The sequence below is a fragment of the Embiotoca jacksoni genome, unplaced genomic scaffold, assembly GCF_022577435.1.
Source record: "Embiotoca jacksoni isolate LCO1_2020_lvr unplaced genomic scaffold, fEmbJac1.0.p SCAF_12, whole genome shotgun sequence".
NCBI classification, from domain to species: Eukaryota; Metazoa; Chordata; class Actinopteri; family Embiotocidae; genus Embiotoca; species Embiotoca jacksoni.
Window position 1 is genome coordinate 10147678 of NW_027185252.1, and position 25092 is coordinate 10172769.

The 25092-nt window shown below is 41.9% G+C and overlaps 1 protein-coding gene across 1 annotated transcript; it reads right to left on the bottom strand.

Annotated features, from left to right (window-relative positions):
• Nucleotides 1-1386: 1386 nt before the first annotated feature.
• On the bottom strand, nt 1387-24770 carry loxl4 (lysyl oxidase-like 4). The gene is made up of 16 exons (XM_069144107.1): nt 24748-24770; nt 24577-24611; nt 23181-23513; nt 21482-21783; nt 21184-21398; nt 13606-13644; nt 13099-13312; nt 12821-12998; nt 7854-8008; nt 7592-7759; nt 7152-7314; nt 6823-7066; nt 5761-5876; nt 5272-5408; nt 2465-2576; nt 1387-2377 (listed from the first exon to the last, which is right to left on the bottom strand). The coding sequence occupies exons 1-16, from the start codon at nt 24768-24770 to the stop codon at nt 2307-2309; spliced, it is 2505 nt and encodes an 834-aa protein (XP_069000208.1). The 3' UTR covers nt 1387-2306.
• Between the last annotated feature and the right edge of the window lie 322 nt (nt 24771-25092).

Sequence of the window (25092 nt, forward strand, 5' to 3'; positions counted from 1 at the left end):
TAAGCTATGAAATGGCATATAGTTTTAAATAACACAGAACAGACCATAATATGTCAAAATCAACTGTACATAAGCACAAAACAGAAAAGCATATCAGCAAACATTTAATTTAGACTTGCAGGTGTATCTACGAACATTACCTCCAAACGACTTTTAGTGATACGACTGACTGTGTTTGGCCACGTGGGCTTGATTATACGAGGTTATTGTCTTGAGCTACAAATTATGTCCAATCCTTCTTTGTGGAGTCAAAATCATGAAAGCCCCGGTGAGGATTAAAACACTCTGCTAAAGAAATTAGCTACGTCTGCAGTTGTGTTTACAAGTGACGTGTCCCTTCCACAACATGTCCTGGAAACTGTCCATTAGAAAACCACCTTTAACAGGTTTAACCACTAAGACAATAAGCCAAACACATCAAACGCATTAATGGGTGAAACAACATCATTAACGCGTGTTCCATGTTGTAAAGAAAATGGAGCTGTATCATCGCTTGGTGTTCGAAAAGTTACTTATTCAGTAAAGTGTAGGGGGATACAGCACATTTTTTTGCAGGCCGAGCTTTAGTCAAAATAAGGCCACTGTTTACTGTGTTGAAGCGTGAATAGAGGAGTTTATTTTTTCTCCCAGACAAACATGTTGTTCTCGTTGGGGAGCTGAAAAGGCCAGCTTGTGGTCTCAGTATGGCTGCCTACAAAAAAGGCTGCTTTGGTAGTAAAAACTGTACGTCTGCATAAGTCTTTCTCCAAACTTGATCCCTCTCTGCCTTTCTCTTTTACTTTCTCGTTCCTTCTTTCAGTCACCGTCTCCCTCCCTGGATCTCTCTTGAGAATCTGAATCTCGGTCGCAGTATGTGTAAAGATGGAAATCCAGGTTCCTCGTGCTCTTTCTATGTTTCCTTAAGTAACAATTCCATAGTTTCTTTGTGAAGCACATGCTATAGCCTCAACCTTAACCGTAACCTTAGGTCTAACCGAACAGACGTAATTAAAAGGCTTTTTATATGCTCTCAAAACCCAGCCTGCCTGCCTACCACAATACTGTGGTTTTGTCAGACCACTTTTCCCTCCCATCAGAGAGGCTGGAAGAGAAATAAATGTACAGTTACAGTTGTTTTAATAACTAAAATAAAATAAATCAACAATTATCCATCTGCATCGTGGGATCGTTCTGATGCTGTGTCCTGTAGCTACTGTATAAGCTAATTATTTTCTCCCTGGTTAATTAAGTCAGAAAAAAAACATATAAATTTGTAATTAAATGCTAGCTAACAAACTCTCGACTGAGGATGGTGTGTGAGTGAATTTCATGAATAAATAAAGTAATAAAGTACAGCATAAATAGAACATTGAATATGAAAACTAAACACAAACCTTATATTTCACTTTCTGAGATGTAAAACACAATAAAGTAAGTTTTGGATAAACACCCTAAATAGTCAATTTGGTGGCTAAAAAAAAAAAAAAAAAAATGGGGGCAGAAGTAGAATACTGATGTTTAAAAGATAAAGTGCTTTGTTCCATAAAAATAATTTGACCTCTTTGTTTCTATCTTAGTTTCGAAGCATAACTAGACTTTGATAAAACGATTGAATAATAAGTAACTAAGTAGCTGTAAAAGAAAACTATTCAAAATGTACTGTACAACACCGTTCACCTGAAACAAAGTGAGGTTAATATAATGACAAAAAGTATTGTTAAAGAGCACCAATATTGAAAGATTGTAAAAGCACCTTAATTACAAATGATCCAATTGTGAATGTCAAGATATTTTGGAGATGAATGCTAACGAATCCACTTTTTACTTTTTGCAACATTGGCATTAACTCAGCCTTTTGAGACAAAACTACACAAAGTCACAATATCGTTATTTTTGAGATTTTCATATCTTCCAGCTTGGGATTTTCCAACAGCACCGGCTTCCCTGTTGTCTTTGCGACAGATGAGTTACAGTGACATTAAGGTCTTTGATGAGTATATGTTTTGAATAACTAATTTAAGTTAATAGTAGTCCACATTCACAAAAATCCATCTTCTTATTTAACTAGAGTAAAAAATAAAACCGTGTTGAGCCATCTGGCACCTGTTCGAGTTGAGAATAAAGTCTCTGCAACGGTCACTGCTGTGATATGATGTGCTTCTGAATATTTGATCCACATCTGCAGAGGAGATGAGCAGGCGCCATTTTGCGTGTTCTCCGTCATTGTGAGTCCTGAGGTCCCGAGGGCCTGGGGCCATCGACCTCAGCCCACCCTGAGTAGCCTCGGGGCCCCACTGGAAGGCCTTCGTGCTGGACCCCGGGATGGGCTACACAAAGTTGTTGGTGATTTGCCTCTGGTGCTCAAACAGGTCTTCAATCTCTGCGCTGTACGCATCACCTGGGGAGAGGGGAAAACATTTTTTATGTTACTATATGACGAGAGAAGAAAAATAATAAAAAAGGAAAAGAGGTTTTTGGTCCTCACCTGCGTGACATCCGTACATGTAAGCTCTGTGGCCATCATATTTACACCGGCATCTCATGACATTGTTCATGAAGTCTGACTCGGCCATGTCCATGGAGGGGTTCACTTCCACCTGCAAAATAACACAAACATGCACGATCTCATTTGTTGTGAACATGGAAATGTATCACGCTCATCTAACACTGCATCTCCAGCTGCCCAGCCTCATGGACAAACAAGGAGTGAGTCATGTCTCTCTGCACACTGGGAAAGCCATTTTAAATAAAGAGCAGTTGGATGTTAAATTTGTTAGAGGGGCTGTTATTAAACAGCACCCGTGGCTGGTATTGTTTTTATAGTCAATCTGTTTCTCATCTACAAAAAGCTGGATGACTTTTCCATGCACTATTCCTATTTGCAAAGATAAATAAACTACACAGCGCTGTTCTCGTGGACCAACTGCTGGAATGATGTTCGTCTACAGCTGAGCATATGGACTGAATGCCAAGCGGCAGTAAAACTCTTGCTTTGATCATGTGTGACGCAAAAAGGCACGAAACACACTGGTGGAATTCTAAGGGAAGCCCGTTGTAAAAAAATAAAAAAAAAATGTTTTATAATTTGTACAAAAACATGTAACAAAGACACTTCTGCCCACACGAAACATGTCAACCGGGTGCATTAGAGGTTCTGCATCTTCACAGGGGAGCTTCATGGAATGTGCAGAAGTCTGCCCCGCCCCTTGACACCAACATATTTTTGTGATAATAACAGCCGAATTAGCTTGAATATGATGTGTTGTGCAACACAGTTATTACGCATAAGAATGTTTACGTCTGAAATCAGTCTTATTCGGAGTGCTGCCACACGCTGTACTAATAGTCTGTCATTTGCAGAGCAGCTCTGCAACTGCTGATACAACCATTCTCTTAATCTGGTCTGGTGATAATACTGAGAAGTCATTTACTCTAATAGCCGCTCTGTAAACTGCTACACCCACTTTAAGTACAGGTTAGAAACAGCTTCAAGGGAAAAGAAGGTAAACTACAGTCCAAAAAAAAAAAAAAAAAAAGGCAGAAAACTTTTAAAAAACACAGTGAATGCACAAAAAGTATGTCTTAATTTTTCTGCGTAAATTACAGTGTTAGACCAGAGGGTATGAGGCTCTGCAGAGGGCTGCTTCAGAGGCAGAATGTGTTGCTCGGTGAGAAAGTGGCTATAAAAATAAAAACAGGGCAGAAGGAATTCCTTGGTGGCAAATTAGCCGTTCCTAATGGAAGGGGGCGACTAGGTGCTGTTTGACTAAAGGGAGGCAATAGTTAATTTGGGTAATTGGTGTGTTTCATTAGCACTGGGTGGTTCAAGGGCAGGCCTGCTGAATCCTTCTGTAAAGCCATAGGATCAGAAAAGTCAGGCATCATCTGCACTTTACTAGATAAATGAAAGAACACAGCGAAGAGAAGGAGAGCTGCTGTAAAAGTTGTTTGTATTTTTCCAGTTCTGCAGCCTTGGTGAATAACTAACTTGCTGCTTGGCTTCCGTTGTGTTTTCTCGTTTTTTCTTTCTTGTTCTTCTCAGTTAAATTCGGTTATGTACGTTTAGTGCTGGCCTAAAATGACCCTGACCTTTTTACTTTCAGTAGTTCTTCCAGTTTCTCTCTCTCATTTATCTTAACTCCATTTCTGTCCTCCTCTTTCATCCATTCCTTCTTTCTCGGCTCCTCACTGTGTGTTAGCAGTGTTTCACTTTATAATTATATTCCGCTCGACATGCTGAAAATACACCCAGCGTGCACATGCATTTATATACGTGTGTGACACGTCAATTATGAGTGAATTAAAAAAAAAAAAAAATCCATCTTCAATAGAGAGTGGAGACGTGTTAATTACAAAGGTTGAGTGTGACCTCTCAGACAAGCTGGGTAGCAGCAATAATTATCAAACAGTGAGTTGCACTGTAACCACAGCTTAGATCTGAGGACTCCTGCATACCGTGGTGGGATCAGAATTCTGAACTGGAAATAGGGGATAATGTGAGATGGAGTCTTTGATGTGTTTTAGTCTGGTAGCCACAATGATTCGACTCGACAAAGAAATGACAGAGAGGAATGGTTGAGGCGATGACTGTGATGTTTTACTGAAATAGATGCAGAAACCCCAACCAGCTTCGACAAAGTCCACCTTGAGAGCCTGTGAACTTTCTTTCTTTTTAATCAAACTTCTGGTCTTGAAGAAAGAGTTAAGCGTGTTGGGAAATTTGTGCGAATTTGTGCTGAAAGTTACCACTGTCACGACTGTACACTAAGTATAAAGCTGCAGTCAGCAGTCCATTAACTTAGTTTAGCTATCAGAAAGGATAGAAACAGGGTCAAACAGTTATCCTGGCTGTGTCCGAAAATCCACCAGCACCTCTAAAGATCACGAATTAGAATAGCTTGTTTGTTTATCCCTTAAACCACTGGTTCTCAACTGGTGGGTGGTGACCCAAGAATGGGTCACAGTGCCATTTTGAGTGGGTCATGGTTGAGGGGGGAAGAAGTCGACAGAAATTCTGATGCTGAAGCTTTATTTTGGGGGGCATATAGTACCCATTTTTTTTTATTATTATTTCATGTTTTTTAACAGTCCGTGATGTAGTGCAGCACTATTTGTTTTTCCAATATATTTGAGTGGCACAAAAATTCAGGTCGCGACTTAGGCTGGTCTCAAGGCTATAAACCACTTCAGAACCACTCAAACGCAAAGTTAGTGGTGTTTCATTTTTGTGAAATAAAAATGTGCTCAAACTGCCAAAGGGGAGATGTGAGAATTATAAAATGACTTCTAAACCTGGAAGATGTAGTCTCCAGGCCGTACGTCTGTCACGTCAATCCACTGACAGTCGATATCGTGGCGATAGGTATCCCAGCAGCCCACCGAAATGCCCTGATCACCCATGTTATAGCAGGAGAAACGCTTCTGGAGTCCTAACACACAGAGACACACACACACACACACACACACACACCAACAACATTATCAGTCACAACATCAAAGCTCATTTAATGCTTGGCACTCCCTGTTATTTTTAAGAGCCTTTAGCTTCCTGATTGCATTCGACTGACTAACATGGTGTATGAAGGCGGCCATTTCCATGAGCTATTTCATCCATGATATAACAAGTAAATGGAGAGTGAACAAACAACAACAGCAGCGATCTAATACATTAACCACGAAGTAAAAGTCTGAATAGCTGTAGCTGAAATATTGATATTAATTTCCTTGTCACTAATGGGAAAGAGTATTTCACTGGGACTCGTGAATAGTGTTGAACATTACCATCAGGGCAGTATGTGTCCTCCAGACAGAAACTGGCCTTGTGTCCCTCGGCAACCCTGGTGCCATTCAGAGTCAGCAGGTCGTAATGCGTGAACACCTCGATGCTGTGGTAGTGCCTGGGACGACAGAAGGGAAAGTCCAGGTGAGTGTGTGTGTGTGTGAGTGTGTGTGTGTGTGTGTGTGTGTGTGTGTGTATGAGTGTGTGCATTTACACTAAGTGAACAGTGGCTCCCTATGGCTCGTATCCTAATGACCTCACTGCTTGAACATGAGCGTGGGTGTCACCGTAACACCTCTCACAGAAGCTTGTTTTAGCGGCGGCCTGGTTGAGCTGTTTACTCATTCTGAGTGAATGGGGGGCTTTGAAACTCACATCCATAGCTCTGATGTGTTGTAATAAAGTGAGGCGGACCTGACCGTGCGTGGGCTACCCTGTCCTTTGTATCACACCCGACCTGCGGTAATGTGACTGGCTCAACCGTCATTTCTACAGACCCGTGCTGAAGGACGGCTAACGAATCTGGAGAAATGACAACACTGCGTCAGGTCACCCGTCCCGTACTGGGACACGTCAACACTGTGAGCTTCAAATTGCTCCCCGCTTGTCGTCACGACAGGCTTAAAGTGCTCTCGTCATCTGAAAATAAATTTACATACGCAAACTGAGAGGTAAAACGCTGCTGAGGCTCAGTGACAGACAAAGCCACTTATGTTTATGTTGCATGCTACCAGCAGCGCCCTCACCGTATGTCAACTGGCATAGAGACCACACTTCAACATGTTTTCTTTCCTGGTAGTAATTTAATGCAATTAAATTAAATATAACTCGAATTGCTCAATGTTGAGGCAGCTATGTCATTAATCCACATAAAAGCCATTTTGTTTGAAAAACAGGTGTCTGTAAGAATATCTTGTATTCAGGACATTTAAAACCACAGTTTTCTCCGAAAACACTTAGAATGCCCACGAGGACAACCACAACATCCCACATATAGCAAGTAATTACAAAATGTTTCCATTGCAACAGCCTATATACTTAAGAAATGCAACACCTCCCTTTACCTGTGACACTGGTGCCATGTCCAGCTCTCTCTCGTTGCTTTGGGTCTGAAATCGGACCGACCCATGTTCATGATGCGGGAGGAGAAGCGCAGGAGGCGTCGGTGGCCATAAGGCCAGTTCATCCTGGCAGCAGACGATGACAGACAGTTCTCCTCGTTGGCGCAGGTCAGCAGGTGGAGGGGCCGGTCTTCCAGGTAGGCTGTCTCCTGCACCAGCTGGGCATCCAGGACGAGGTCAGGTGCAGCTGAAACAGGTGTGAGAGGTTATGTTGGGATTCACGGAAAACTCGAGGAGAACATGTAGAGCGACAGGAACATAGCTCAGCTTACTGTCGGAACAGCTGACCCCAGCAGACTTCGTTCCACCTCCACGAGGACAATGGACATGGTTGTTGCGACGACACTGTTGAATCGAAAGCTCTGTGCCCACGCAGTGAGTCCCACTGAGGATCACATCACCGGCATTTGGGTCACCAGTCCAGTACCAGGTCTCCTGTCATAAGAAGGGGAGAGGACAAAGTGAGATGGTCAGGTTTTCTATCAGTGAGCAGTATCATAGCTCACTGTCCACTACAGTGAATGCAGGGGCTGCGACTATGGATCGTCCTCCATGGTTTCATTTTATTCTGTCATCAATATCTCAGACACTGCCGATGAGATTTTGACAAATCCTGGAGAAAGGATGCCTCTGACCAATCTTGTCTGAGTTTTTCTGAAGTATACTAATTAGGTTAGAAGTGGGAGTTGTTTTAGACAGGGGGGGTTGTTACCTGATGGGCACTGGCAGCGAAGCCCAGGCCGAGCTGTCTGCACACCACCATGGCCTCATTGATGCCCCAGTTCTCACTGCAGACAGAGCCCCAACGTTTACGACCCCCAACCTCCATCAGCACCTCCACGCGGCCTTCTGATGGGACTCTACCACCAGCGAGTCGCACCTGGAAATCCATTCGATTACAGGGATTAAATGCGTGATTCATTATCAGCAAAAGCTAACGAGGGTATGGACTTGCGATGGTGTAGTTTTTGTACCATGTTCTCTGTGCCGGTCTTGGGAACGTTACAGCGTACTGAGGCGTCCTGGCTGTGTTTGAATGTCCACGGCTGGACTTCCTGGAAGAAGCAGTCTACGATGGAGCGCTCTGACCCCATACACTGTACGCTGTTCATGTGAATAGGTCCTGTACCTGAATAGAGACGAGGAGATGTGGAAGCTTTAACGACTGCTGACAAAAATAACATAGCGGGTAATATGGAACCCACAAGAGCATGTCCACACTGTAACTGAAGGGCAATATTTCTTGCGACTGTCTGGGGCCACCCAACGCAGACACAGTGGCGTTACGAGACATTATCACTCAAAGGAGCACAAAGAGAGGCTCTGTAATCCTTTCATGTGAATGAGCTTTCTCGACTGTAGCATCAGCCCCACAATGAAAAGTTCCTATCTGTCATGATAAACTGCTCCTGCAAGCTAAGCAGCAGCATCTACTTTGGGCATCTGTCACACCTCATTACCAACATTGTGTTGCTTTACGCACAACAGAAACAACATTATGTGCAGTCCAACGCCTTGGGTGAGCAAACAAGGCTAAATCCGCGTCAACAAAATAAAAGACTTTCACTATTTGTTTGTTGTTTAAACCCAGATAATCACTAAACAAGGTGGAAGACAATAGAAAAAAAATGCAAACAACGGGTGCGATAATGATAGCAGGATGCGAAAATACAGAACAAACTATGGTCTCAGTGTTTTCTTAAAATAAAAGGGACAAACTGAAAACTTGAAATAAGCACAACCAAAACTACAAAAACTGCAGGAGAGGAAAAAACCCAAGAAAAAGGGCGTAAAGGAAGATAGTCGGGACAAGATTGCAGCCTAACCCAATCGGTGTCTGTGTTGGTTTTGGTAGATTGTAGGCCTGCTTCCATACTGCTCACCATGCATGGGTTCACAAGTATGAAAAAGACACATGGAAACCACTTCTGCCTCCATCTGAATGGTAAAGGCCACAAACTACATCCAAGCTCCCACTGTTTAACTTATCAAGACAAACACAGGGGCCCAGTCCAGGGATCCTCAAAATGAAAAGTGGCTTTCTCGAATTTAAACTTTAGTCAGGGAAATCCACAAAAACCCTAAATATATTCCCAGAAACCGGCCACACACACTTTTACATGCACACAAATACATTCGGGTTGTTTAACTCCCTCATGTATGCACACTACTATGTATATGTACTTTGGGGGCAAAATTACATGGTAAAATAACAATGTTGGTCAAGAAAGGAAATAGAAACGGTGTCCCTGTAATTTAACTCACTGATGGTGATGATAAATGTAATGATGATGGGAGTCTGAACAGAACCGAATATTTTTCTTCACTTTCATTCTCCCTGACATCATTTTCCCAAATTAAACCACGAACTTTAGCGTAAAACGTCCAAGACTGACAGCAGATATATTTATGAGAGCAAAAATGAAGCATAATATAAATGTGGTAACTTAAATTTTGTATTCACAAGAAACAGGTTGAGCTTGATTAGTGTGTAATTAGAACTGGCATATGTCACTGATCATTTGGACAGATTAGAAAATTGACTGTAGGGGATGAAAACTGGGTAAAATCGGTTACATTCTTGTTGAGAATAGCACAAATAGTTGGTTGGCGGTCACAAGGGAAACCCTGTTCTTCGCCGCTCTGAAATTACACTCCCTTTTAGGCACTCTTAAACACGTGCAGTGTTTTTCTTTCTATGGAACGTCTCCTTCTGAGCCTCGAACAAGAACGTTCTGTCCCCAGATCTGTTTCTTAGCAAAAATCATTTAAGTCTGTGAGTAAACCTTCCAACGGGCGTTTAGATGGTAGGAGTCAACCAGCTCCAAAGCCATGTTTCCTTTGTCATCAGAATTTCAAAGCTTTACGTTATGAGGTGGCACTTCACTTATCCAAAAGGGATCCTCTGTGCCCGTACAGATAAGTACACGTGTAATTGTTTCAGAAAGAAATCTGATTAGTTATACCGCAGTCGAAGCCAGAAGCTCTGACAAGCAGACTATCTACATCCCTCTGCAGTTAACCAGCCAGTCAACCGCAACCATTATCACAGTATCTCCTGTTTATCATAAATATTTCAGTGCTCTCCTGTGAGGTCCTGCTGCTACAGACTGATGACTCAAAGATTTGATAGAAGTCCTCAGGATTTTTTTTATTTTTTTTTTTGTCACGCATGCTGCAAGTGTACTGTACCACCACGTACGTACACAAATAAAACAAAACTACATTTCGAACAATTCACTCTTTCAGGATGTCAGTCTCGATGAGACTTCGTTCCATCAACGAGTTAAATGAGGCCCTTTCCAACGACTTACAGGCCTGTATTTATACGGCCTTTGAGCACATGGAAAATTATACCGTATGCCACCGTAATATGTCTAACAGGCTGCATGTTATAGAAAGGAAGCTGTGCGAGGACTTTGAAGTCCAGGACAACTGCAATGGCAGTGCACATGTAAGTGAGGCAAAAAGGGAGTGTACTGTATGTTTGTGTGCGCATAAATGTGTGTGTGGTAATGTATGTATGTATAGGGCACATGTACATCTGGACGGCCCCAAGCGTAACTACTATTTTGGTTCATATGTGCAGCACTGTAAAGTGCAAATGAGCTTAAAATAGATGGGAGTGTGTTGTCATTAATAGATACACTCTCAGCCAGTCACATCACTGGTCTCATCGCTCTAAAACAGCTGAGCCAATCACAGGGACACATGACGTCAGCTGACTAACCTTGATGTCTTAAAAAGTGTATGGGGCATAGATTGTTCATTAAAGTGGATGCAACTTCCTGGTCTGAAAAATTAGGCCAAATGCGGAAGTGCAATGAACTGCAATACCACCGAGGGCCACTAGGGGTTGGCTCCAAAACCCTCCAGCTTCATAGACTCCCATTCAACTTCTCTACTGAAATACAAAGTCAGTAAAGTTATTTTGGTGTCATTCGCTAAAGTCCCTCCTTCTTATTAGTGTTCTGGCGGCCCATGAGAAGGGGAGCCCGTCATTAATTAGAAAATAACACTTGTTTTTGGCGAAATGTCTGTTTGAGCGACGGGCCTGTGACGCTTTCAGGTTTCAGCTATCAGAGTGCAATGCCATGTCGATAAATGATTATTGCAGATTTGTTTTTAAATGGTTAGGGATTGTTCTCGTTCCAGATCCAGTTCTTCTATTTGCCTTTTGCCGTCCGACTCATCGCTGACTGACAAACTTTCATGCGAACAGGGTTGCCAGACTATAATCACAGCGATGACTTAAGATGTGAGGAATGGACGGCTGGAGCCATGCTAGCAGCCTTTTGAGGTAAAAACATTGGGCACTGTGCTTAACTGTACTGTGCTGCGGTGCAGCGATTCTTAAATCGGATGCTTCAAACTTATAAGCATGTTTTTTCAGATTTCAGACGGCCACAGCGATTCAATGAACCGAAGGAGAAGTTTAAAGTTATGGACAGATACTGTAAGAATTACTCAAGGCAGATTGATTCACCAGCACTCCTGCTTTATCCACATTAAACATTGGTTGGTTTTTTTGTTTGTTTTTTTGTTTTTTTAAATGCTTGCAGAAAGTGTTTAATTAAATGAAACATTTTTAGCACTATTTCCTTATTTTTGTACATTTGCTCAAAGTATTTAGTTTACCCTAACCCTAACAAAAAAGTGTGCCTCTGGTACCACTGTGCAACCGATCTAGGCAGAAAACTATCAGACGGTCACGAAACATAAGGCTGTAAATGAGTGAATCACCAACCGAGGAAACAAGCTGAAGGAAACCTGCATTTCCATGAGTGAGACAGGAGTAATATGATTTTAAAAAAATATGGAAAGACATAAAGAGGGGTAATCTGTCATTTGTCAAACCAAACTGCAGCTGCTGAGCCACATTTTAAACTAAAAATGTTGCGGCTGATACTCGCTGGTTCGACGCCAGCACATACACAAATGTAGCTTTGTGGTTAGATCAGAGAAAATCGAGTTTAGTAAGAAAATTGAAATGTTTTTGGACCCTACTAACAAATTAAACACCGTCTGTCTCAGACTGCTGGAATTATGCTGAACCTGAACCCACTCAAAATGACTGATTAAAACCAGACGACTAGCAGTACTGATGCAACAGTCCCCCCTTTGGAGAGCCAACTAAACCAGATTATAGTTGTCAAACTCATCAAAAATAATATACAATAAATGACATCATCAACAGAAATCAATCCCAATGTAAGAGGTTAAAAGGTAAAAGGGACCAATCCAACACATAAAAATATGCTTTGTGTGATCAACTGAACAGCTAAACCAGCAGAATATCATCCCACATTTCATCTCCATCAGCATGATTAGAGACTACACCCTAGCCTGAGGCTTGGGGAAGCCGTTCTCACATCTCTTAAGGGTGGAGACACCACTGGCACAGCTGGATACTGACTGAATCAGTGTGTGTCACCAAAGCTTCACATTTGAAATTGAAGGAAAAAGACCACAGCGCGCAGTAACTGAATAAAAAAGCTTGCCCGAATCGAGCAAGATTATGTATCTAGCTGTAGTTACCAAATGCCAACGTAAACCACCAGGGCTTATAGTATTTAATTTTGAGTGTGTGTGTTTGTGTGCGTGCACATGTGTATGATGTTTGGGCAGCTGGGAGGCCTGGCACAGGACTCGCATAATCACAGTTGGCGATACTGCAATCAACACATTTGCAGCTTCACAAGGTAACATGCACAGACAGACGTACAAACACACATGCCCACACATTATCTGATCAGTCAGGGCAGACGGGCGCGGTGTCTAAGATCAGCAAACGATAAGCAAAAGACTGGAAAAGTCTCCCCACCATGATGCATGACAAACACATTCAAACATCCAATTGCCAGCTCAAAACATCAAGATTAAAACTGGAGTTTTACAGACTATGCAGACAGTTGTATGAAAGCAATTATCTGTCCCTCACCTTGTCCCATAAAGGCTCCATGCAGGGCATCCTTGGCAGTACCAAAGCCCAGTTCTCTGCACACCACACTGCCTGCAGTTCGTTCCCACATGTGATCAACGATAGTCCCCCATTTTCCCTCTCTGAGCACCTCCACACGACCCTCACCCAGCCTGGGGCCTGCCTTCAGACGCACAGGCTGTACAGGGCAGCAAAGAGAATATTTCAGTTAGAATATATCAGTTTACACACACAACTATTTGATTGTGCTAGTGGAAATATAACTTTAATATTCTTACCACGATTGGGTAAGGGGCCTGGGGTCTTCCAGAGGAGATGCGAGCAAACTGAGGTCCTGGTACACACTTGACCACTGCATGTCGTCCGTTCTTACAAGGGGTGGAACTACGGGGGATTGACAGCTGAGCAAGGCACTCTGATAGGCTGTTCTCAGTGCCCTGACAGTGAACTTTTTCTACCCAGAATCCCTTCTTCTTTGCCATGACACTCAATCTAGAAAGAAGAGGAAAGCAAGCTTCTGTTGATGTGTCTTTAAAGCTCCTAAAAACCTGGTTTTAAATTGTCCGTGTTTATCAAGAACATTGTTATTGTTTATTAAGAGTTTAACACTCATAAACAGATTGATAAAGCTAATGTGCTTCATCAGGACTGTGTGGTTTGATCAGATTTAAATGACCGTTCTGGAAATATAAGTAAAAGGCCTTTAAATGACGTTCAAGTCATTAGTATGCAGGTATATTACATTGTTATAAAACATGGCATGGTAGGATCTGACTTTTTATTACCTTGTTGAAGGATCTGTGACCTTGGTGTCCCATATTTTCCTGTAAAAGAACAAAAGAAGAGAAGTTAATGTATGTCCTGTAGCATCTGCTGTTTCACATATGACCTGATCAGCACAAACAAATACACAACGGCTTTTGACTAGAAAAAGTAGTCCTACTGGGGTACCAAAAAATTAATCATTAAGATCCGAATAGAACTTCTGGATATAAAACCAGAATGAGCTGTGCATGTGACTTTGTGTTGAATGTAAAGTTTGATATATTGATGGCAATGACTTGGACAAGTCTCAGGAAGAATGTACTGTTCTTGTCCTCTTTCAGTAACTTCCCTTTTAAATCTGGCCATCTTTTATAAGTTCAGTCGCATGTATTTCCATCTGGAGTGTGTGCCATTTGCTATTTACTCCATTTACTATGTTTAGAGCGAGTGACCAGTGTATCTTCCTGAGCTATAAGGCAACAGCACTTCCTGTTCCGACCAACATAAAGAAGTGTTAACAGGAATGTGGTGGGTAAATTTATCAAAAATACCTCCCTTTGCATGAAATAAAGAAACACACACCCTTTTTTTTTTTTTAAATAACTTTACATTGTTTGTTGTGCCATTAAAGAGATTTGTATAACCACAGGGTGTAAAAACTATAAAAGGATAAAAAAAAAAAAATACACACACACAAAACAACACAAAGATATTTAGGACTGTGCTGTTTGCCTCCAAAGCCACGCACGGTCCAAAAAATAAATCATGACATTCAGCATCAGTGATGTACAACATTTCTGGGAAAACAAGGTTTGACCAAGCACGACATACAAACAAAAAATCTGGCAATACGTTGCCCTCAGTGTCCAAGAAATGCCAGAACCAAATAGTGATTTATGCAGCAGCTGACTTGGGAGAGCGGTGGAGAGGAAAGCCTTCTGTTCTCTTGGCAGACATGCAGAGCAGACATGCCACACAGACCATGCCAGGACCTCCTCAAACCACTGCAAAGTGCATGCACCATCACTGACATTCACATCAATTACAACAAAACACTCACAAATACACGCACGACAACCAGACTGACAAATGGAGAAAAAAAACTCCCTATCAATCTAAAAGCTTGCGCAGACTTTACCATCTTCTCCCGCAAACTTAAAAAAAAAAGGATTTTAAATAACCAGACTTGTCAGCACTGATTTTAAATCTGATAACCTGTCTTTCTGTTAAGTGTATCATGTTGTGTGAGTATGTGACTGTGTACGCCTGCGGGGGTGAGTGTTGGTGGCCTGTTGGTGTATGTGTAGTAAAATGTTGTATTATTGTAGAATGTAATATTGTTTTCTCTTTACCTCACTAGGGGCTGCAGATGGAAATGAGCTGGTAGCTAAATCTGGTACAGAGCATCTCTTCTCTTTTTGTGATTAATGGTCCCTACTATAAAATACACTTAGACTTTAACATTTCAAAGCAACCTTTATCAGCCAACATTTGTATATAACAGATAAATACCAATAGTTTTACATGTGGTGGCTCATGGGCAAAACAATTACCAGTTCATAAATCAGAACAAAGGGATTATAATTTAGACATTAAACTTCTTCATCAAGGATAAAAGGCTTAATTGTTAGGCAGTAACAGCCACACTCGCAGTATACAGCTGGCTTACACCCTATACAGCGAAACACACATACAGTATCTTTCCAAGTCATCAGCATCACAGGTACAAGACGCTTAAATGGTCTACGGTCTACTGACACACTGAGGAAATGATCACTAAAACATACTCCAGTGCTGATTTCAGTGGCATTCCCCTTAAAGAAACAAACAAGTCTCAGGATATTTGTATGAAAGTGAAACCGTGTCAATATTTGTATTTCTGACATGAAACTCCAGACATTCCCGTAAAGTCACGGTACGAACCTTAAAAACAAACTGAGGATGTTGGAATCAAGAGAGTCATTGTCGCTGACATGATGTTATGTTGATAGTTGCGTGAAGTCACGGTCTGCTGACTGTACACTTTCCAGAATCGTATAATAACTTGTTTACTGATGCTGTGAGTAGTCAGTGAGACAACCTTGCTCTTAAGCTTAAAAAAAATAAATAAATAAATAAAAAATAAAAAATCCTCATCGGAAAGTATTTCAGTCTTTAGAAAGGACTTGAAAAATGTGTTTGTGGAAACAGGTATATTTCTCCTTCAGTAGTCATTTGGTAAATGGAGGTGTTTTGCAATTTTCAGATGTTATTTCTGAATAATAGGTGACAGCTCTCTCTTTATTTCTCTCCAAATTACCCTTCTAGTTTGCTGTGTCCTCTAGGAGAGCCAGTGTTAAGAGGTCCACCAGAGTTATCTGGCTACATCTGATGAGTGACCTATAAAAGACCTCTTTTACAAGTACTTAGTTGAGCAGTCAGGATGCCACTACATGGCCTTCACTTTAGATGAATTTGCTTTTGTTATTTTCCTTTACTTTCATACTAACCTAACATCACAGAATGTCCCTATGGGCTGTTAAGCCTGATTTAATAAACACCCTTTTCACCTTTATTTAGTGCTTGAACTCACTCCTTTGTTGCCAGATTTGTAACAAAGGTAATTTCTTTGGACTATTTGAAGCACGAGCTCTGAGGAGCTAAATACAGAGCTCAAATGATTCACATCTGTAAATGACATTCCAGTTGCTTAAATAGCCTTGTCTAATACTTAACTCTATATCAAACATGGGACTCGATGAGGAAGAAAACCCCCACAAAGGTATCATTTTAAATCCCTTGCGTAGCTCTAAGTAAAGCCGTGCGTGATGTCACGAGACTCGCTGTAAACTGTGAGTGGCTCATTGTATAGAATTTAACACTTAGTCTTTACAGTTGCTTAAATTACACTTGTAAAAGATCTTAAATGTGTCTACCATGTGGCTATGCACTACCATGGGATAGACACGGAGGAGCATGCACACACATTTTCCCATGAGGCAAACATGTCTGTGACTTGTTTGTGACCTCACCACAGACAAATCAGCTAACAATTTTCCCTCTTCACAAACCAACAGGACGACAGGCTATAAATGATATCGTCAGGTCTCTCATTTGACTGAATTACAGCACCGTTTGTTATGTTTAACTTCATTCGAAAGCATGTCATTGTTAAATATATCACATCAAATGATGAACAAGTGATCTTAGTTATGAATAAGGACTCATTCTACTTTAATGCATGTAACTTATGTCACAGGTGGTATGAGCTGGATGAGAGCATTTCTCTGCTGTGGTAGTTTGACTTAACCTCCGCAGCATTCATCAGCTTTGTTTAACCAAACAGTGCATCCAGCACTTGTTGTGGAGCCCAGAGAACAGAAGCTAATGATAGGGAATCCCACCTGCCTTTTAAGACAAGCATTACGCCACTGTTTGGGTTTCATCACACTCACACTCCTCACTGCCTTTATTTTTTATTTAAAAATGCTTCAAAATTTGGCTTTAAAAAGCAATAATACAAAAATCAAATCAAGTTTAAGACATACTATTTGCAAATAGAGTGACACAATAAACACAAACTCTTTTAATATTTCTAAAATACATGGAGGGATTTATGATCAAGAAGGTCTTACAGCCTACAACAACCTTTGGGTTCTTGGTAACACTTAATTAAGACCATCCCTATTTTCAGTATTATCTTTTAGATTGATAATCTCCTTTGCGTTAAATGATTTTTTTTTTTTGCAGTGCAGATCAAGAAGTTATTTTCACACTATGCCTCACACTTGGCTAAAGAAAAGCCAAAAGAAGGCCAAGATAAAACATGATTGCTCCTCCAGAGCATATTGAAGCCAGTAAAACATATTTCAGAATACATTTTATATAAAATCACGATGCTTCAACTCAGTCTGAAAGCCAGCCACCACAGTCTGCTCCAAAACCAAAGATTAGCCACTGGCATGCACACAGAAACTAAAAGATGGGAAAATAAATTAGAGAGAAGGTCAGTGAGGAAGATCAAACAGGAAAGCCAGATTCGGTCACAACAAATGTCACCCAAGAGCCTGAAAATGATAACCCTCATCATATGAATATTTCAGCTGAAACATAATTAAACATAAAATGCAGGTTAAGTCCTCAAATCACTACAGTGACAGAGGAAGACAGACAGCTGCTGACGCAGCGCTGCAAGCTGCAGCTGTAATTGGCCATATTTCACACGAGCAAGCGAAAATCTGGCTCCTCTGACTGCTGCTCTCCATCTCATCTTTCTCTTGTAACTCTCTTCCGCCTTATTTGCCAACTCTGTCTTACTCTCTCTCACACACACACATGCAGCTATAATTGAGGGTGTTTTTTTCACTCTCAGCAGAAACCCTGGAGAGCTTTGGTCCTGACCAACTTGTAATTACAGCATCTTCAGAGTTTCATCCAAGAGACACATGGAGCTGAGAGACATGGCAGGGTTGGGGAATTCTAAGAATGGACTGGGAGACTTGGGCAAGAAGGAGAAACGGGGGGAGGGAATGTCACGGGCTAAATTTGGTCAAACCATGCAATACACGCCGAAGCCTGTTTGGTAACTAGTGAAGTGGAAGATGTAACATGAGCAGCAAACATATCATCTCAAACCCAATTGTTTCTCTGAGTCTGCTCGCATTTTGTAATCATAATTAAACAGGGGTAATTTAAGTCAAGTCAAAAGTGCAATCCTTACATTTACCCATAAGTCCACACTGAAAGGAGATTAACTTTTTTTTCCAACTGTTTGAGTTGTTATGTTCTGTTTTATGTATATAAACATCACATTCATAACAACACGTCCTGATTTAAACTTTATAACAATCCGTCCTGGTTTTAGAAACCAAATGCTGTAAAATGACTTGTTTATCTCGCAGGCAGGTAAAACACTGAGGCATATGGACTCCTTGAACAGTCTAAAGTCAAAAACACATAAAGAAAACAGATACAGATTTGGAAACAAACACACCATCATGGTTCAGACCAGGGCAGTGCCTGAGGCTTCAGCAAAACACCAGGTCAGACACAGGACAGGCAGACCGACATGTATCAAGTCGCAGCAGCTTCCATTTCAGAGCCTTATAATTTACACACAATAAAAAAATCGGTTTGATGGCATATGTTTGCCGAACTTTTCACTGTACATTTAGATTAAACCGTATTACCCACTTTGTTGTGGCGTTGGTCAGAGATTAAAAGAGCAGGAGGAGTACTGTTATTTAATACTGTTTTCCTTGACCTTCGTGGAGGATTTAAAAACAATGTCTTAAAACAGCCAGGGAGCAGATTGCCTTAAGATTCAATTCAAGCCCTTCAAGCTACAGCAGCCCCGTTCTCTTCTGTCATATCTCTCTTCTTGGTAAGCAGCCAGATCTCTTCTGTTGCAGCCATACAGATGTACCCATCGAATTCCTCCCCCTCAGCCAGCACACGTACTTCTCATCTCCACTTTTTTGCATCTGCACTGTCGAATCTATACTGCAATAGAAAATGGAGCAGATGCATAAAAAGCATCACACCTGCAATGCGGGAAAGCTCCGCTCTAATAAATGATCCTGCACAGATCCCGTACAGAGTCAGGCTGCTCAACGACACCTTACACTGAGGGCCTTTTATTGCTGAAGATATGATGCCTGATGATTCCCTCCTCCAGCAGTAGAGACCAGTTATAGCTTCACTGTGTTCCCAATAACACACAAGCACAACAGAGATAATTCAAGGGCAATGCAGGGGTTCTTTCAGTGTGTGAGCTTGCTGCAATAGGAACAGTTTGCAAAGTCAATAAAAAGTTAGGAAAGTCTATAAAACAAATACGTTTTCCCCCACAGCAGTTAGCCGTTCAGTAGCAAGAAGAATCTAGCACCTACAGTAGAGAGCAGATGTTGCGGTCTGTCGCCAGTTGAGTCAGAAATACCCTTGCCAAGTGGGGGAAGGAATAGCTAAACTGTGAATCATGTATAGCTGGCAGCTCTCCAGGAGAGAGATCCAACTGGGTCCCTTTCCACTGTTGGTCAGACACTATTCATTCTTATAATAGCAATGGAGTAATTCTCTGCTAATGTGTGGTCCTCTTGTGGTTTAAGAGCAGAGCCTTCCCAAAAACCACTGTCAATGTTTTTTTGCAGCAGGAAGAGAGGAAGTGTAGATCCAAAGGAGCAAAATGTCTCACTGGAGCAGTGTGAGCACAAGAGTATGAACCCCATTGTTTGGAAAAGTTTGGAAAATCCGCTAAGAATTGGATGAAAAGTTTGATAGAACTCAACGGCCAAGTCAGTTAGCTTAGCTTTTCCCACTGTTTCCAGTTGTTTAGATAAGATAAGATAACCACTGCTGGTTTTAATTTTAAAGTACAGACACCAGGATGGTATCAACTTTCTCATTTAACTAAGCAAAAAAATAATAATCCTTTTAGTTGCGACCAAAATAGTTTGGTTGCAGTATGTAAAAATGTGCCAAAAGTACCAAAACTGGCGATCGAATGTTTGGTCATTCTTGTTATTTCCAGAGTTTAATAATAGTTTTCCTGATTCTGGACCAGGGGTGTCAAACTCATTTTAGTTAAGGGGCCACATACTGCCCACTTTGATCTCAAGTGGGCCAGACCAGTAAAATCATAGCATAATAACGCATACATAACGACAATATTTCTCTATGTTTAAATCATTGGTGAAGGTTTTTGGATGATAAACCCTGTTTTAAGGTCTTTCTACAATAAACTAGAAACATAAAGACCAAAAACTCAGACATCAGCCCACTGTTTATCTGCCCCGGCTCTCCTCTGCAGATTCCCTCGCTTTGTGACGCGTTTGACGTCAAACGCGTCACAAAGCGAGCAGCGAGCGCGGCTGCCTGTGGCACCGAGCGCTTCTTCCTCCGGAGCAGACGTCGCATTTACGCTGTTTTTGAAGCAATTACTGGATCGATTAAAAAAAAAAAACACACACAAAAAAAACGTTTGTACTCATAAACCTCCATATTCTCATAGAAATGCAATTTATGTCTTTCTGTAATTTTCACACTTAGCAAAGTCATCCGGCGGGCCGAGCTGGACCCCCTGGCGGGCCGGATCCGGCCCGCGGGCCGTATGTTTGCAGTGCAGTGATTTTACACCTCGGCATGACAATCTAAAAGCTAAAAGTGGGGCTGTTTGTCTGAGAGCTGCAGGCTGAAGATAGCATCGCAAGGAAAAAGGGAGAGCGAGTAAGAGAGAGGCAATGAGGTGTGGAGAGGTGATTTGCCTAGAGGTGCAGAGAAAGGGCAGTAGAGAGGGGACAGGGATCCCTTTATCATCATCCCGGGGTTCGGGGGGTTGGGGGGGGGGGGGGTTAAAGGGGGACACAAGAGAGAAGTGGCTGGGGGAGGATGATAAGCCCAACGCAAAAGCCCTTTACTCACAGTGGCTCTAAACAGGATGCCACTGCTTGTTTTATTCTTCAGAGGGTGTTTTTATTCATTTAACAATGGGATGAATGGCACTGCATGTTGCCCTTCTGAACCACAGTCAACGGCCCAGTGTTTTGTGATCTAGCAACTTGAGTTTCTAAAGGTGCATTGTGTTGCTCTCGGTGCAGCTAGCAGGAAGGAGTCATACTCACTTGTATGTTTTGGCATTGTGCTGAGTAGCCTCTGGAAAGCCAAGCATCCCACACACAACCCGGCTGCTGTTGAGACTCCAACCCAGGTCACAAACCTGTCTCCATCTCCCAGCATGCTTCACTTCCACCACACCCTCTGCGAGAAGGCTCTTCCTCTTGGTAGCCATGAGGATGGGACGAAGACGTACCTCCTCGATTTGCACCTTACTGTGACCCTGTTGTGGAGACGCGCAATGACATTCACTATTACATCTTTCTGGGAATAACACAGAAATTTGCCAGATGTAAACCGCTGTACCTGGTGGTGGTGGGCTCTTTGGAAATGTGGGATCTCACGTTGATGTCCATTTCCATAATATCCATGTCCTGGATGGCTGCGGGTGGCCACACGCCCCTGCCACTGAGGTGCGGGGCCGGCAACAGGCCTGCCGGCGGTGGTGTGGCCTCTGCCGGCTGCCAGATCCAGCCTTCGCTCAGGGGTGCACACCACCCCCAAGTCTTCAGAGTGTTTGCAGTCATTCACCCCCCAACCATTGTGTTTGCAGTCCTTCACTGACTTCTCTGTGCCGTCACAGCGTACGTTGTCCATCCATATCGGGCCTTGAGAGAAAATAAACCATTCATAACTTCATTGTGATTTGCATTGATTGTTCAATAGACAGATCGGGCAATGCATCTACACGGCAGCCTGAATCAGTTCCTAAACACCTAACACTTGACTTTTACTGGCACGCTGATTTAAGGTTGCACCTTAGCGGTATGTTTAGCAGTAGATACACGGTATTTTACAAGGCAGGGCACTGTAGATCCTGCGCCCTTAATCCACTCAACCTTCTCTTTAATTTGGATTTAAAAGCAGCAGTAAAGAATGTCTATAAACCACAGCAAGTGTTGTGCAACTCTGGCAAGCGAATGCTGTCATTATTCTAAAACAAATGCCCTTTTTTTCGGCCCATATATTTGCTCTGCCGGCCTGCCAGGCGACCTTCACAAGATGTCGACTCCAGCCCCACAACAAGTTATCTTTGTCACTTTATGATGTTAGTTATTTTGGATGTCTTAATTGGTGGTCTTGTATGAAGCCATACATTTGAGTTGTCGGCCAAACACAGTGTAGCATGGAAGTTGGGGCAGGTTGGGATAAACTGGTCCAGTATGGCTGCCAGCCACTGAGTCTAAATTCATATACAATATAATATAATATAATAACCATGTTCATCTAATGGGCTTTTTCATGACAAGCAGGTAAAAGCACAGGTGTAATTCATGTAATTAATGATGGCTCTGTTCCAGTTAAGTGTGTCAGCAGGCCTGGTCAGTTAGCCTGCACGCACACTTGCATTGATGAAGGCCTCCAGCTCGTCGTGTGCCATAATGTATAGTTCAGCGCAATTTTTGATATTAGAAAAAACTAAATTCATATTCGATGGCGGCGATATTGTGACTTGTTAGCGTAACGACATCGTACCATTAGGCAGTATGACAATGTCACGTATTTAACTTAGGACAAGCCCTGTAGCCTATATTCTGATTTCCTGTTGATGTTTACAAACTAAAGACCCGGAGATCATTTTTGTTTCGTTTTTTTTTACGGAATATTTGAAGGCAAAGTTACATTTATACTGACAAAACATTTTAGTTTAAATAGTATGTTGGAGTTCATAATAAAATATCGTCAGTACTTTTTTTCATTTCATCAAGAATACTGTGATCACAGAAATACCCTTAAATCAAGAATTTGTTTTTGCATTTAAAGGCCAAATACCTCCCGCCCCAACCCTCCTGCCAAATGTTCTGTTTAATTTAAGGTAATTACACCTGTAGTTTTCCTGCTACGACGTGTCAAAATGTCAAGGCCTGTCAGAATGTGTTTTATCACTCGCTTACAGTCAAGTTTGGCTTTGACTGAAAATAAAACGTGACAGTTGAACTCGGAAAAAAAAAAAAAAATTCTGACTCCAAAACTAATTGTAATTTGGCACAGGAAGTGCTCTCACCCGCTCCTTCTCCGTACTTCGCGCTGTGAGCCCACGTTACGCCCCCCTGGAAACCCAGCTCTCGGCACACCACGTTGGCCAGTTTGATGTCCACTTCATCGTCGCAGACCGTCCCCCAGGTGTTGTCGTGCAGCACCTCCACGCGCCCTTCGTGCTCCTCTCGCGCGTAGTTGCTCGCCAAGCGCACCTTGGCGGTCGGTGCGCGAGCCGCTCTGCGCTGAGACGACGTGGTCCGCCGAGGTTCAGCGCGAGCGGGACGGGAGAGGGACAGCAGCAACAGGAGGAGGACGCTGAAGCAGAGGGCGCGGGCCATCGTGACAGAGGGAGGGGAATCTGCAGATGGAGGATGAAATACTGCGTGATTCAGTTTGTTCTAGTTTGGTTCGTCCACTTACAGATTTTTTTTTTTTTTTTTGGAGAATTTTCGTGAAGTTTAAACTGGTTTGTCAGTTAAGAAGTCGTGTTAAAACTGCATAATGATGCGTAATGAGAAACACTTATCATCAAACCAAGACTCATCTTTAAACAAAGGAATGTCATTTCTTTAAATACAAATCAAACATCCAGCCAATAGAGAGTCTGAAGGGCCTGATTATTAAACAGACCAATGGTGACATCCTCTGGACAAAATAGTTCAGGTATTCAACTCTAGAATAGAGTGCTCTGACTGTTATCAAGACGTGAATTACACTACGAGACAGTTATCATTGCAGTGTGCAGCGGGAAGAGATGCAGCTCGACTTGTTTTATAGTGCCACATTTTTTTTTTATGTTGGTCACGGCTGCAGCATCAATCTTGCAGTGATGCAATTGAAGCCAAAATCCATAAAACAAATACTTTTCCCTCATGTCAAACATATAATTTAGAGACACTCTTGTATAGCAATTCACGTGAATAAACATTCCCCAGGGCTAACTAAGCAGACAGAAACATGAGGCAGGTTTTAACTGGAGGTTAACAAGTGTCACAGCCTAACACAGACACTGAAACACCAAATCACTGCAGGCCACATGACAACACTGAGCACAAAACACACAAAATGTGTTTGATGAGATTATAAAAGAACAAACCAGCAACAAGTCAATAGACTCAGTCAACTTGATGGTATAAAGTAGTTCTCAGAGTGCCACAAAATTTAACTTACAGCTGGAAATATTTTCTGCAAATGTTTGAACATTTGTAGCGAAATGACTTTTCAGATGTATTAACTTCAAGTAAAAGAAACCATGAAGATGTAAAACAACCTGCGCCTCCATTTCCTCCCTTAAAACACCTGTTACACGTATCCCTAATATAAAAAAAAAAGAAATTGAAATAACTGATAAATCAGGTGAAGTTTGAATGATATTCTTGACTCAGACTAAATGTAAAAGGAGAAGGTGAAAGTTCACTCACCTGGCAGGCAGCAAACGTTGCAGTGGTGGATCTCACTGGCAAGGGGAGAGTGACTGAGTGAAGGAGTGTGTCTACTAAATGCTCTCCTTAGTCAATCCTCCCTTTTTCCCTCCTTCTCCATATATCCCTCCCTGCCTCCCTCGCTGCCTCCCTCCTCCCGTGCTGCCTTACTCTCGAGGTCTCTTTTCTTTCATATGGACGCGTTGAGTTACTTGATGCTAAAATATAAAGCTACTTTATTAGATTGGAACTTCATTGCCTGCATAATGCTCAAACACGTGTCCTTGTAAAATATCCAAATATCAAAAAAAGTGGGTTCCCGCCACTGATTTCTCATTTGTACAACTGTTGATGAATACTTTAAAGAATGATTGCTGAATGAGATGAGACATGTAGTAGTTGCTCCTTTTAGATAAACAAATCAGACTGAATATTTACGAAATTAGCCTCCAGAATACCATTTTCGTTATTCAATCAGGGTTTTTTTGGTTTTTTTTTACACCTCTCTTCTCCGAT